We start from the raw sequence: 14,977 nt of genomic DNA on the forward strand, positions 1-14,977 counted from the left end.
GGCCTTCCACTTGTCTACTGGCTGAAATGTGCTCTTCTCTCAAATGGGTTCTTTATGGAGAAGAAAACACCTATGAAATGTGAGTAAGATGAAATTAAAATGATCCATGAGCCCTGCTGCTGGACAAAGCCCCGCAGCTGAGTCCAGGCTCCTTCTCACAAACACCCTCTCTCAGCTTGGTGCACTGTCAAAGAGCAGTTTTCTTTTTGGACGCTGTTGCTTTGATCTTGATGCCGAGAAACCTTGCCCTCGGTTGCTCTCACCTTGAGATTTCTTTCCCCCTTCCTATTTTTGCCACCAAAATAAATGCAAACTTCAGCACTTGCGCTTCTGAGTGAGTCATCTTTGCTGATCGCTAAAGCCTTCCATCTCCCATAAGGAAAGTTTCATGTAACACTTTGTAATGATTCTGGCTGAATTCTGGAAGGGCAGGTCACACCGTACCAAGAACTGGATTCAAGTACTGAGACCTCTTCCTCTAACTGTTTCGTTTTACTAAACACCTTCTAGGGAACATGTTATAATTAGGTTTTGGAATGGCCAAAACAAAAGTTGCATGTCACTTCAATGGAAGCTCTGAAAGGAAGAAACATTAAGCTTCCATAAAGCAATCTGCAGAGTTTAATACAGGACAGAAGCTTTGTGTTTGGAAAGGTGAGCCTTCAGGGTCTGTTTTTTACGTTGTTACCTTTCTCATACAAATTCAGCTTATATCACTTATATCCTGCGAGTCATCTCCCTGCCCTGTAAGCTTATTGGCTCACTGATAAAAGGCCAACGCAATATCGCTTTTCACTAGCTACAGTGGGTGGTCCCTCGGGCTTGGTCCAAGAGTTATCTCCGCAGCTAGTTTTCAAATTTTTCTAAACCCTGTGCATTTCATTAATGACCCAATTGAAGTAAGGAATGAATGAAGTGCCTGTCTGAACACAGTGTGTTACGTGGCTTCAGGATGGGCTAGAATTATTTACTTTCTCAAAGCATTATTCACTGTGTCCTTTGGGTTCCTATTAGGAGACTTTTCAGGGTGCTAAATACTTAAGTAGAAATCCTGGCCTTAGTTGAGCCAAGGAGAGTTTTGCCATTTAATTAATTGCCCTGGGACTTTACCCTTTGACTCAGTGGATTTCTCATCTCCCCTTTCTATTGACTTCACTACTCTATGGGCACCATTTTAGCCAGATATGATAGCATTACTTAGGCTTCTTGCTTTGCAGCTACCATAATCGATACATAATCCAGTCTCCAGAGAAATCAATACATAATTCTTCTTGTTGTTCTGGAGACAGCACAATCAATATCTCTGCTGATCACTGTGTCTTAGTCCAGGAAAGTACCTTCTCAGCGTACTTTCTGCAAAAGCTCATCTTTCCAAAGTTAAATTCTGGGAAAATATCTGAGCAGCAGAATGGCAACCTTGTTACTCAAATTAATGCTTTCTAATCAGAATTTATTTAAATAAGCGTTCTTCTGTCACTGGGGCCAGGCTGTAATAAAGTGTGGCAGAGGAATCCGAAAGATCACAGTGTTGCCTTGATTAGGAGTCCCTTTGCTGTGGTCTCAGACTAGAAGGCATTTTCTCATGGTTTGCTCAAGTCCTATTTCCTCATCCTTTACCCACTGTTTATAATACAAATGTTAGTTAACTAAACACTTACTGAGGATTTCTGTCTCTTGCAATGGTGCCAAACTGCATGAGAGCCTATGGAAACAACGTGGAGGCTGCGCTGTGCCAGTGATGCTGTCCCAGAACAGGTCCTTGGGCTGTCCTGTGGCCTGTCCTTTAGATTTAAGGAGGGCTGCATTTGCAATGCATTTGCTCAGATGGGTTGAAGACTTGGGGTGGAGTCATTAAGTACACTGGTTTTATGCCAAGCAGTGCTATTAGTCGAAGCTCTGCTTTTCCTTCCTTGTTGTGTTGGAGAGGTTACACTCCCAAGTTCACATGCTTAACTGTTTGTCATTTGTGGTTAGGAAAATCATTGGGATAACTTGGTCAGTGGGCAAAAGCCTTCTAGCTTCCCTGTTTGCTGGAATTACTCCGACTCGACCCTTTTGAAAATGGAAACTTGCTTCAGCTAATTGATGTCAACCACACATGTAAACCTGGCTCACATCTGTCTGCTGAGGCAGGGCAGGGCCCCCCAGCTGCTCTGCCTCCTCTCAGAGACTAGCCAGGGCATCCCAGAGGGCTGAGGACACCGAGCCGTCTGCTCAGGATTATCTGAGAACAGGAAGGATGTACTTGTCTGCCCTCAGCTAATGAATATGCTCATTATAGTTTCCTCCTCTCGTTTTCAGGGGGGCATCTTTTCCCCATCTCCTCTGCATACCCCTCACCACTTACACTCAGTCGTATGGATTATCCAACGGCCAGGGAAGTTAATTCTAAGCCTTTAAAGTTCATTCAGCTTCCTCAGAAACAGCCTTTTCTGCCTGAAAATTTTGCCCACTTGGGAAAAAAGGAATCAGCCTTTTCCAGCTGTCTGAAACACTGGCTTGCAAAACATCCAGAAATCTGCAGGAGATGACTTTTGTGCGTTTGCACAGAATGACATTAAAATAGACCTCTGGTGAGTCCAGACCCTTACGCTCCCAACACATACTGCAGCCTTGGTTGTCCAAACACAAGCAGGCGTCTGGATAGGAGTGATGAGGTGCCTCTTTTCTGCCTACTGACTACAGGGAGCACAAGGAGACTTTGTGTGTTTCGTTTTTCAGGTGATGAAAGCGCGATGAGATGAATGCCACGCGAGGTGTAATGCAGAGTACATTAAATTACATTGCATGGCATATCCCCACAGGTTTCTGTGCACCATTTCTCAGTGGTAGGGGAGCCCTTTGGACACCTGACCTCCACAGCCCTTCTGTCCACCCACTGCAACTCACAGCAACTTTCCTGGCTGGTTCAGCTTTGGATTTCTGAAGCTAAAAGCGTAATGTGTCAGCGAATGTCTCCCTGAGCTCAAGGTTCATTGTGCTAAACTTGGAAGCAGTAACAGGATCCTAACAAAGAAGAGAATGAAAGGCACACAATGAAAATGGAAGTTAAACATACTTTATTTCTCATCTGATTCCCTCCTAATAGGAAATCAGGATTCTGGAAAAACTTCTAGAGGCTTCAGCAGCCGCACAGGTATGAGCCAGGCAGATTCAGACGAGGTGCCTGAGGCTGACATGTTTGGCTGGGGTGGTGCAACTAGAAGAATCACTAAGCTGTGTGTTATTTTAACTTGGAACCAGCGATCACAGTGTTACCATAAGGAATGTTTTAAATTTCACAGAAAACAAAATATATTTAAATTCATTAAAATATCACTAGATGAATGTGAAAAACAAGAAAATGGGATTTTTTTTAAAAAAAGTCTTTTGATTACTAGTGGATTTAAATATCATCAGCATATATAAGTTGTGGATATGTGGCACTTTGCACTACCCATGTTTAATATTTTTTCCCAGTAATGCAACTACACTTAGAATACTCACTTAACCTGCGTGCCAAGCCTCAGCTTGTATGTTAATTTATTACTTTTTAATCAAGTCAGACTCTGACCTGAGTCAAAAATGAAGCATATAGCAAGTTTATTATCCTGGCACAGATGCTGTTTGTCCAACAAGCAAAACTGAGGAAGAGCAGAATATGCCACAGCAAACAGTGTGTCATGTCCTACAATAAATGTCTTCCCTCTCAGTTCTTTGCAGATGGCTATTACCATATGATCATTAATGGATCACGTGACACAGGTGATTAGGGAATGCCCAGTTTCCAGCAGTGCTAGGTAGTGATTTTGTTTGCTTTCGTGGGTGCTTCCAGTCTTTGTGTGAGTGGGCCACTGGTTCCTGCCTGATGTTTATTTAATTCACTTCCTAATCCTTCTGGAGGCCTTCCCAAACTCTCTTTTGGATTTTTGTTTCTTCATTCATGTGTTTCCTCAGGATTTTGACCTGCTAATGGAAAAAGACGACAGCAAATTCTGCAAAATCCCTGCTGCAGCTGATAGCAGTACAGCCATTGACTTGAGCGCAGCCTGGATCAGGCCCTCATGCATGAGCTACCTTCATGCAAAGCAAATAGCTCGTGGGCTTCAGTGCAAGGATCATTTGCAAGGGAAGGGTTACTCATGTTTACAGGCTTTTGCCTCAGAGGAGTGAATTCAAGCAGGGAACTGTTTGTTTTCCTGCAAGAAAGCCATTCAATTACATTGAGGTTGTAAATGAGTGTTTATAGATTTAGGGATTTTTTTTAATGGAACAAATGACATTTGGTTTACCAGAGGAAGCCAAACTATGACTATTGCAACATAAGGTTGCTTGCTAATGTTTAGGCTATCCATCAGTGCAGGAGGACGTTAAAAGGTAGAAAGGCTCTGATAAGAGGCTAGACAGTGGATGCTGTCCAAACCTATTAAGCACACGTGATGACAGAAAAAAACCTTTCTGAGAACAGAAGCTTTCAAAATTGTCCCGTCATCTTAGTAGCTACTAATGGTGAGAATACCATTCTTCTCCCAAAATGTTTTATCAACCATCTGGCTGCTAGCAGTAACACACTGTAGCAGTGGCTTGGTTGGGTTGCTCTCAGAGGGGTATTACACGGCACTTTGCAAGGATTGTGTGAGTAGCCTAACCTTTGCGTAACTAGAACATCGTGGACAATATTAACCTTCTGTTCTGTTTCTATTCTGCTGACAGGTACTGGTACTGGTTATTTCATTTGTGTTTTCATCCTTTAATCTGTTTGCAAAGTGCTTTTAAAGCAGAAAAAAGGCAACAAGAAGTAAAACATGCTGTCCCTTCCCCCGCTTTATAGCAAGTTTTTATAAAACAATTTCATCTGGCTAGTTTATGAGCACCCCTACACCAATAAACCTGTGTGTCTACAGAAAGGAGGAAAAATGTGTTTCTTTGGTAAAGAAACTTCTGTAAGCAGGTTTCCAAAGAATTATTAAAAAAGTATGGGTGGGGAAGGACTAGGGTTTAAAGATCATAAAAAATATCTTGCCAAGTACTTCTTGTGAGGCCAGTTTCTCACTAATTGAAGTCAAAAGCATATCTTCTGTGGTGACCAGTAATCTGTACCAAAACCCCCATAGCTGGTTGGGATTGCGGTGAGTGTTTTTATTTAATTGAGGAGTATTACAGTCTGCAGCTGATTCACTGGACTTGCAAAAGAAGCTGATGAGACAACTAAATTTTGTCTCATGGGACAATTTTTTATTTCAAAATTACTTTCTATGAGGTTTTGAGTGTTTAAGATTTCCTCCAGTCACCTATAGGAACCAAGAAGAAATTTCTTCTTCTTGATCAATGCAATCTTTTCTCTTTCTTTGTTGCTCCAAATCTCATGTGTTGTTACACCCCCAAATTTTTCTGAGTTAAATAATTTAAAATTCCAAGGAAAACACATTTTGGACTGAAGAGCTTCATGTAGGAAACATTTTGACTCGCACCATTCGCATGGCAGTTGCTTGTTTGCCACTATCAGGAACAGAAATGGGGTTTGTAGAAAGGAGCAGCTACAAAGAGGTCTACTGAGAAGAGGAACAGCAAGGTTTTGCTTTTTTTTTTTTTTTTTTTGCTTTTTTTTACCTAGCTATACCTAGGTAACAGACCCTCTTGCTGATTAAAAAGGGAGCCATGAAAAAAGCTTCATATACTTTCTATGCACTTGTCAGAAAGGAAACCTCAGTGGCTGCTGGTTTTCTCCAAGGAAGGGCATAGTTCAAAACTACAACTTGGACCCCAGCATCAAAGAGGAAACCCAGAGAAGAAACTTGTCCTTTCCCTGCTGGTGGGCTTTCGGAGGCCCAAGAGGCAGCCCAGCGAGTCCAGAGCAAGCAAGTTGGCCTGAAGCTACATCAGATCTGCTACAGTAAATTAATTCATGAACTGGTTAGCGTTGCCTTTTGTGATGGATTAGTACAACCCCTCCAGGCAGTGGGATGTGTTCAGCTGGTTGCTGAGGGCTCCGTTGTCTTCAGTCATTATATTTTTGTGTGTCAACATGTGTTTTGATAGCTTAGTAGAATATGAGGGAAAACAGATTCATCATGACTCCAGATCAGCTTACAGCTACAAAACAAACCCCACAGTTGATAGACATTGCTGATTTGCTTCATGTAGCTACCAGCGAGTGATCCTGCCCTCAGTACTGAAAATACCATTTGATCAGAGAACAGGACTGAGTTCAGTTTCTTTCTCTGCCATTGACTCACTCTGTACTCCTGGGTGAGGCATTTCATGTCTCCCAGGGCTAGGGAGATTGGTTTCGAAGCTTTAGCTCTCATGACATGTGTATGTAATGCCTGGCATTATGGGGCCCCCACTCTCAGGTATAATGTCTACATGCTGTTGTAATAGAGAAATTGCTACTAATAACACAGCTGCTCTCCATGCTCTGCTGCTCTCCATGCTCCCTGTCCACCTCACTGCCAATTCCTACATCTGTCATCTCAAAGCAAATATCCTGGAATTATGAAGCCTTGTGCTTTGCCTCATACAGACCCAGATGACTTTGTGGTAGGAAAAAAAATAAAAAGAAAATGCAGAAGTTGATTACTTAAAGTGTTGCAGCTGCTCCTGATGTAGAATTGGCTGTTTACTACATATACAGCTAAAACCAAACAGATAAGATCAGACACAGGGCAAGAAAAATGAATGTTCCAACATTTTTGTGCATCGCACCAAAAAGCATCAGGAGACTGCGTGTGCTGTGACAGTACTGGGAACCTTTCCATCACCAGGTTGAAACACATGCCTAACCTGGACTTCCCAAAATCGAAGTACCACCAAGACACTCTTATCTCCTCCTTCATTGCTTTCCTTTGCATTTCTCAGTCAGACTTGATGATCTTAAAGGTCTTTTCCAACCTAAATGATTCTGATTCCGTGATTCTCACCCCTTCACACTTCCCCTTCGTCCCTCACCAGCCGCATGGTCAGTACTTCTCAGGCTGTAGCTCAGACTGAATCTCCGCTGGCATTGGCCTGCCCCTACCCCGAGTGGGGATTTGGGGGGACATCAGAGTCATCCAAAAGTGGCTCCAGAAGCCTCCATGCAGTGGGGCAAGCAGAGCCCAGGCTGTGCCCTGCGCTGGTGTGTTCCTGCTCTGAGGGCAGCAGTGCAGACTCCAGTGGAGATTCCACGGACCAGTTCTTGGGGTGGATCTCTAGCCACAAGTAACAGATCAGCCCTGGAGGCACGATGAGGCACTCTATTTTGTTCTATTACCTTTCCTTTTCGAAAACACGCATTACCTGAGCAACTAAACTTGTCTTTCCCTGATTTTGCGCCTAGCAGCATGACTTGTAGATACCAACCTAGTCTCCCTTTTTCTAGGAACTGCTCTGATTACAGTCCTCCTTATGACTCCTTATGAGTGTTTGCCTCAAAGGACTAAGGACAGTCACACCTGACAGTTGTACCATTGCTGCCTGCCCTGGTAGCTACTCCCCCTGCTAGCTGAGCCTTCCTCAAACATCTGGAGAACAATGTGACTCTGCAAAAGCAACAGCAGAAATGGCATTGCATGCAGCAGACTTCCCATCCTTGACACAAACCATTGCTCTCCGTTGCTGGTCTTGGGTCACAGCCGTGTGAGTGCAGATCAAATGATGTAACAGCTGGATGAAGCCAGTATTTTCCAGGTTTTTGTGTATGAACTCTTCTCATCCCATTGTGTACCATCTCACACCAAAGTTCATTTTAGCCTGTTTCTTTCATTTCTTTGAAGTCTCTACTAGTAGCAAATCCATGTGGAGGTTTACAAATAGGTTATACGTGGTATATTGCTGTCAACATCTGAAAATACACATATCATAAGACAGATGTGCTTGGGATCAGAGACAGCTCAAGAAGAGTTATGGCTTGAACTTTTGCTCATTGACTGAAACATTTTTAATTGTTTTAAGCTAGTTTGTTGTGGAATGTTTTCATAACCTGAGATACAACATATGTTGCACATTATTTATTTTATGCAAGTGACTTTTGAAATAACTCACTGTGTTTCAACATCATGGCTGCACGTCTGAAACTTGCCAGGAAAGCAGTTGTGTTTATGACAAAAGTTTGAATGAAGTCTATTCAATCTAAAGAGTATGGTATCTTTCTGGTTCGTATAATTTTTGCAGTGATGAACAGTTGTGCTTTAAGACACCGTGATGACTCACACTCACTGGCAAGAGCTGGTATCAAATGAAAGCCTGTATTTCTAGGTTTCTGTTCCTTATTCACTAATTGCAAGCTACAAATGGACTGATGTGAGGAATCTGAGCATCTCTAGCTTTCATTTATCTCAGTGAGACTTCTTTGAATTCAGTCACAGATGGTGATCAACTCTTCTGCAAAACACAAGTCTTAACCTCCCTGTTCACTGTTCTGTAAAATATTGTGAGATTGCCACCTAGCTCATGAAGACTTAATCATGCAGTGAAGCTTTACTATTTTGAGGTTCTTAGATGAAAGGCGCTGTGTAAGAATAATTACCTCTGGACTTAGGATCTGGTCTGTTTCTTGCAAAGTCAGTCTGACTGAAGTCAATGCTATCCCTTTTTCTGGTCTGAAGTTCAGGATTCTGCAAGCTATTTCTTTTTTGTAGGAGACAACAATGATCGAGGCAAGTGTCTTTGAAGCAAGACTATTCATTTGCAAAGAAGGTATTTATTCCTTCGCTCTGAGCTCCAGGTTTCCTAGTGAGCACTCAGCATACAAACACCCTTTTTCATCTGTTCTCTGGGCAGTGCCATGTGCCTGTGCTTTAGAGTCCAATGTTTTGCAGAATCATTGGTATAAAGGGCTGGGAGAGGGCTCAAGAGCCTCTTACACTGAACAGAGATCAAATACACTTAGATCGTCAGCAGATGTCTGTCTGCCCTTGGAGGTCTGTCAGAACTCTGAGAACAGATTCCACAATATTCATATGCCTGTTCTTTTGCTTCCCTGTGTGAAAAAATAGAAAAAAAGCCTTCATGTGCAATTAAGTGGATTCCTTCACATCATTTCCCCAGCATAGAGCAGAACAGGCAGAATAATTGATCCCTGCCCTCTTTATTAAAAACATTTCTATATTAAAAGACCTTTATCATGTTTCACTCTTACTTTCCCAGACTAAACAAATCTAGTTCCTCAACACTTCCCTTTGGCATTTTTTCCCGAAGCACGTTTCTCAACCCTCCAGACACTTGGTGCTCTTGTTGGCTTTCTGTAGCTTTCTCCAGCGGTGGTGACCCCAGCTGGATACGTGTCTCTAGCTGGAGTATCAGCACATCCCTCTCAGTTCCCTTTGTCATTTGGCACTTCTCCCACAGAAGCAGCAGCGTTGCATGCTATAAACCAACTCTGCACGTGCATCTTTGTGTTGTGTCTGCATCTGCTTTGGGCTTCATACTGCTGTCGGAAATATCCAGAGCTGGTTACACAGAGACACCTGCTACTCACCCCACCCCAGTTTCGGAAAGGCTACCTCTGGCTGTTGGGTTGTCAGGAAAATGCTTTCGCTCGTTGAATTTGCAAACCTCTGCTAGGTGGCTGCCTGCTTTTGCTTCCACAAACCTGACGGCAACACCTATGGTGCATTGCATCTTGGCTGAAGTCATACATTTTAAACATTTGGAAGTTCTGTCTTAAGGAAAATTAGAACAAATAATAAGTTTTAAAGGAGAAGTACAATTATCAGAGGAGGTCTTCTGGATGTTTCCCTTGGTGCTGCCAGCATTTCAGCTTGTTTTTAGAACGAATTTGATTAGCTGATAGACTGACGAAAGGCCAGGTGTCCTCCGCACAGTCATGGGGGAGGCACTGTCAGAGAAATGTTGTAAGTACCATGGCAGATATATAGAGATGCTTTTAAAAGAAGGCTTATTTATTACCTGTCCTGTTCAGTGAAGGTCAACAAGGACTGTCTTGAAGAGCTGAGTGAAGTAACCTGTAGCAAAACTGACAGAACTGTCACAAAAGGAGAGTTTATATTTTAAAGTATTGTGATGCAACATGATGTTCAAAAGGTAACAGGGAGTTCTGCAGCCCGGAAGCTTTCGTCTGATCTGAATCAGATTTTGCAGCTTTTCTGTACTTCGTGAGGCGCCAAGTGCCGGGGCATGGGCACTACCAGCGCAGCATGGACACGGGGGTCTCTTGGCACTCAGTCTGCCAGGGACAGCTGTGGTGCTGCAGGGAAGACCAGAGCACACTCAGCTTGCGATGCTCTCAGCTCCACCAGGAACCTGGTATTGATGGGTGGTACTGCATCCAGCTTCAAATCTGTGCTGTTTATCAGTGGTTGCATCCTGGTGAATGAAGAGAAAGGGGGAGAAGCCGCTATCAACCTCTCAGCAAAGTATGGGAAGTAACTTGCATGGCCAGGGGCTTAATTTGGAAGGAACAGCAATTTCCAAATTTTTGTGGACATGAACACAACTAGCCTTGAACAAACGCATGACATCTCAGCTGTTTTCATGCTGTTTACTGAAATGTAAGAGGAGCTAGGAGGATCTCTTTTGTCTTTTATATCAGAAAAAACCAAAGTTTAGAAATGGAGACTTTTTTTCTCGGTGCTAATGGTACTCAGAAGTAACCGAATATCCATTTCTTGTTTCTCAGGTAATCACTAATCCGATTCCTAATTGCATGCTTTTCTTAAAAATTAAACAAAAGGCCATCTGAAGACTGAGATACTGCTTTCCCCGCAAAATATTTATACAAAAATTTTCAGTTCCTAGCCGTAAGTGAAAAGATAGAAGAGACAGGAGATTTTGATTAAAACCTGGTGAAAGTAGTTTGGACTTTTGGACTTGTATAAAACTATCTGGTCAAAAAGGATAATGTGATGAGAGAAACTTTCGTTGTTGGATCAGTTTAAGTACTTTTTGCACTGCCAGAGTCACACATCTGGTTTTGGTTCCATCAGCTTTACCCTAGTGTTACTCTGTTGACTTGACTGGCATAATTTCTGATTTACATTATCATCAGTGATATCAAGAATCACTTTCTTTGCCTTCAGAAAACAGAATAGCCATTATGGGAAGTACAGGACTGGACTCGTTACAACTGCCCAGAATTTTGTTTTGAATACAGGAAAACCTAACAGGTTTTTGCAGGTGTGTCTGAAGAGTCAGCAGAATATTCTGTGTCACACACTCCAGCGTAGCAGTCTTAGTCACAGAGCATGGCTCTCCTAGCTGCCACAGGACATTTAATATGTTGGAAAAGGTGTCTCTGTTCCCCTGTAAAAGCTGAATTTGCTTTTACAACCATCACCCATAATGCAGTGGGAGAGCAGTGTTAATAACCATTGCTTCGCGCTGCAGAAATCTTTTGCACCTCTCCAGGGAAGAAGCAACATTTTCTTCTGTAAGTGGCCAAAGCGTTACCTTTGGAAGTGTTCGCTCGTGGGATCCAAGTGCTTTCTTGCACTCATAACCTGGCCTACCTAATTGTTCTCCAGGGGAGCAAAAGTAGGTTGGTGGGTTGGGTTTTGGCTTGTAATTGTGTCTGGCTTTGTCTGAACATCTGAAGGCTGTAGGTATGCACGGTACTCAAACAGGGAAAATAGCAGTCACGGTTACTTAATGGGAGCGGAGGGAACTATGAAGTCCCAAGGAAAACCTCAGGAAGGATCCTACAAAGACTCTCTAGGACTGTGTGTGGAGTTGGAAAGGGTTGGGTGTGCTTCTCTCGTACATGTGGTGCAGCTGCTCTGCCCTGAACACTATGAAGGGCTGCGTAACGACAGATGTTTGTGTGGGGCTAGAAAACCTTTTGAAATGACCAGCCTGTGAAAGAAAGTGGGGGTTTGTTGTAGAAAATGAAGTGGTCTTGCAGAGTGTTGGCACTACACTGTAAAGCTTTAGTCCATGTACAGGATGTCAGTGTATTTATGCCTTTACCTATTGTCAGCTTGCTCTTGATTTCTTCAGAGGAAGCAAAGATTCAAAGGTCAGCAACAAGTGGTTTTGAAAAACGAAGTGGTGACTGTGTCTTCCACAAACCTGGAGAGAGGAATCACAGTTCGTGCCATTTTTAATTACTTCCCATATTGTCTTACAGTTTCTTTTGCTCATTCTTTCCCCCTTTCCCTTTAAGAATTTTGTTTCTTCTTTATGAAAAAGATTTAGCTGATGCTTATATTTTTTTAAATTGTACTTTGAACTCAGACAGATGGAATTATTACTGTAATAATACATCATGGGTGTGATCTTCAGCACTAACCTCAAGGCAGCTTACCTCCAATTGGGAAACGAACTCCCAATGGGAAGTGAAGTTACCTGGCATAAGTAAGAATCAGGTCGCTTGGTCTACATGACTAATTATGGGGTATAGTACTTAGCTTTTGGATCCCAAATTTGGCCTATAAATTTAGAAAAAGTTCTATAATTAATTCGTAGCAACTTCAATTAGAGGTATCAATTTTACTGAATCCTGATTCACAGCAGTACAAAGACTGCGGAGTTCAGTGGACGAGACAGAACCCTAGGAATCAGAGAGATGTTCTGGAGCAGCAGGCTCACGCAGCCACATACAAGCTTTGGGCTGCCAATGAGCTTGTGTATGCACCCCACTGAGTATGCAAACTATAAAGTGCAGGTATTAATTCATATGGTTCCTAGCCAAAATCAACTGAAATACTGCTAATCATTAGGCTTGCGTTTGTGACTGAATATTCCTTTAAAAGTCTTTTGGGTTTCTGCTTGCCTTTTTTTTTTTTTTTTTTTTTTTTTTTTTGCTTCAGTAGTTTCAATACAGCAGCTGCAGGACTTGAAAATGGGACTTGAGGGTTTTTCCCAGTTCTTTCACTCTTGCCTCTACCTACTCTCTTGAAATGGGACTTCGATTTAATCATGGGCATCTACAGTTAGGCATTTCTGTAAGCTGTCTGATTTACTGAGACTTGTTCTACAGTTCTTGGTCCCTCTCAACCTCAGTGGCCAATCAAGCTGAGAAAATCTGGCTTTTTCTCCGTCTTTTCATAGATGATAATGTGGAGGCTCATCTACCTCTCAAGAAACCGTGAGACTTCTTAATTATTAGCAATATAATCTGTTTGCTGTTAAAAGCGGGTGCTCCCTAGATATCTTTTGCTGAGGAAATGGAGGGATATATGGAGGAAATAAGGAAATATTTCAGTGAGGTCAAAGATATCCAGCAAGTTCTGCAGATTGTCTGTCAAGGTTGAATAGTGCGACAGCATTGTGCAGCATGCACAGACAGTTTGTAAACCATGTCCCTATTTAAAAACATCCAAGTGGAACAAACTTACTTTTTCGTGTCACAACCAGGATCATATTCACATTTCAGCAGTGGGAAGGAAAAGATAAAAGATTTAATTCAGCTTTCACCATGCTGGAGATTTTCTGTGCCTCCACCTCTGCCCCTTCCTCTGTCCTCATTCCCAGTGTTTTTGAACTCTGCCTGCAATGCATTTCAGTGCTTGCCAAGTTATCCCCAGCTAAGGGTGAGTTAACGAGAACATCTGGCCAGGAATGAGTGATGATGCTCTGTGACCCACCCACTCAGCACATCTGGTGGTCGTGGCCATAGATGGGGAAACTTATCGAGTGTTAAGGCTTCTGCAAGGAAAGAGGATTTTATCATCTATGGCTGGATTTATTGAAAATAAATCCAACTGGTTATATAAAGGGGCTTTCATGTCAATGGGAGAAATGTCTATAAATAGGTGCACACACACACACACGCACATGGACACATATACACTTTTTTATATAATTACAGTGTAGTGTCAATGAGTAAGAATGTGGACTGCCTAAAAACTGTCTTTATAGATAATTAGTCCCAAAGGTCCTAAACTGGTTAACCCATCAAGGCATACTGCAAAAGACCTCTTTTTGGTAAGGGCTTTTTGAAGGGGCTGAATGTACATTGTCTCTAAAGGGAGGAGAAGATGAAAAGAGTTTATGTGCTTGGTTGGCAGAGTTCCTTTTTGAAACAATTATTTTAAAACTGCTGGATTGGTTTGATCCTTCTAATGATAAATTAAGGTGTCCAGACACTTTTGTGAGCATCTTACAATATTATTTATATATAAATCAATAAATACTAATGCTCCGCTCTTGTTTGCCTTTGCTGGTTTAAAAAAAAAATAAAAAAAAATTTTAAAAAATGTATTTTTCAGATGGCACAGTGAATCATCAATGAAGTGAAAACACTGGGCCAATTTCTCTTTTGTTTAAGAGAATGGCCTGTACACAGTTCAGGCCAGCACATTTTTCACGGGATGCAAGGGAGCAGTTCAAAGAATTGGCAAGGAGCGGGTCCTGCATATTCATGAGGCTGGGCAAGGAGGTGAAGGTACAGGAGAAGGCAGAAAAGCACTGTGAGGATAGAGTGGAATGTGGAGCGAGTTACCACGGTATCCTATTTTACTGCTGTTTGACGTAAGGCTCCTTTGCTTTTACACAACCGCTGGAATTGAATGGAAGCAGCTCAGGGCATAAATAATGAACGTGTCTGTTAGCCATGGAGAGAGGAGAATCTGCACCTCATCACAGAGATAACATGCCCCTCTCTTCTCTCCCCAGTCTCCAGCCTGCGTTCCTGAAGTCAGTCAAGACCTTATCCAGCAGACAGGGGAGAAACTCGAAAACAGTCCCTGCAAAGAGCTGTTCTCTCACTGCACAAAGTAAGTATAACTCGACACCCGGAGCCAGCAGGGCTGCAGTCAGCAGCTTGTAAGGAACGTGTCAGGTAAAGAGAGACACGTCAGTTTGAAAGTGCAGCAGGTATCTTCAGCTTATGTTCACAGTCTTAGAGGCACAGCTGACAAAGTGAAGTCATTTCGTCTGAACAAAATATAATAAACATTTCCATGCCATTATATACACTACACACAGGCACTTAGTGTTTCAGGTATTTGACGGAGTGTCCTAGCCAAGTAAACCAGCCATGGATTTCATGCTGTGTGAAAAGAGCTACAATGATAATGTATCCAAAGAAAACATCTCTGTTTCAAAGTGAATAAAAATT

The 14,977-nt window shown here is 42.4% G+C and overlaps 1 protein-coding gene across 6 annotated transcripts in view; it reads left to right on the forward strand.

Annotated features, from left to right (window-relative positions):
• GRK5 (G protein-coupled receptor kinase 5) overlaps nucleotides 1–14,977 on the forward strand; it is a 166,120-nt gene that overhangs the window by 119,422 nt on the left and 31,721 nt on the right. For all 6 annotated transcript variants that reach the window (XM_037401053.1, XM_037401056.1, XM_037401058.1 and 3 more), the window contains one exon: nucleotides 14,533–14,633. In XM_037401053.1, coding sequence (XP_037256950.1) covers nucleotides 14,533–14,633 — 101 coding nt within the window. Of the gene's footprint in view, nucleotides 1–14,532; nucleotides 14,634–14,977 lie in introns of those variants that run through there.

This window comes from Falco rusticolus, chromosome 9, assembly GCF_015220075.1.
Source record: "Falco rusticolus isolate bFalRus1 chromosome 9, bFalRus1.pri, whole genome shotgun sequence".
NCBI classification, from domain to species: domain Eukaryota; kingdom Metazoa; phylum Chordata; class Aves; order Falconiformes; family Falconidae; genus Falco; species Falco rusticolus.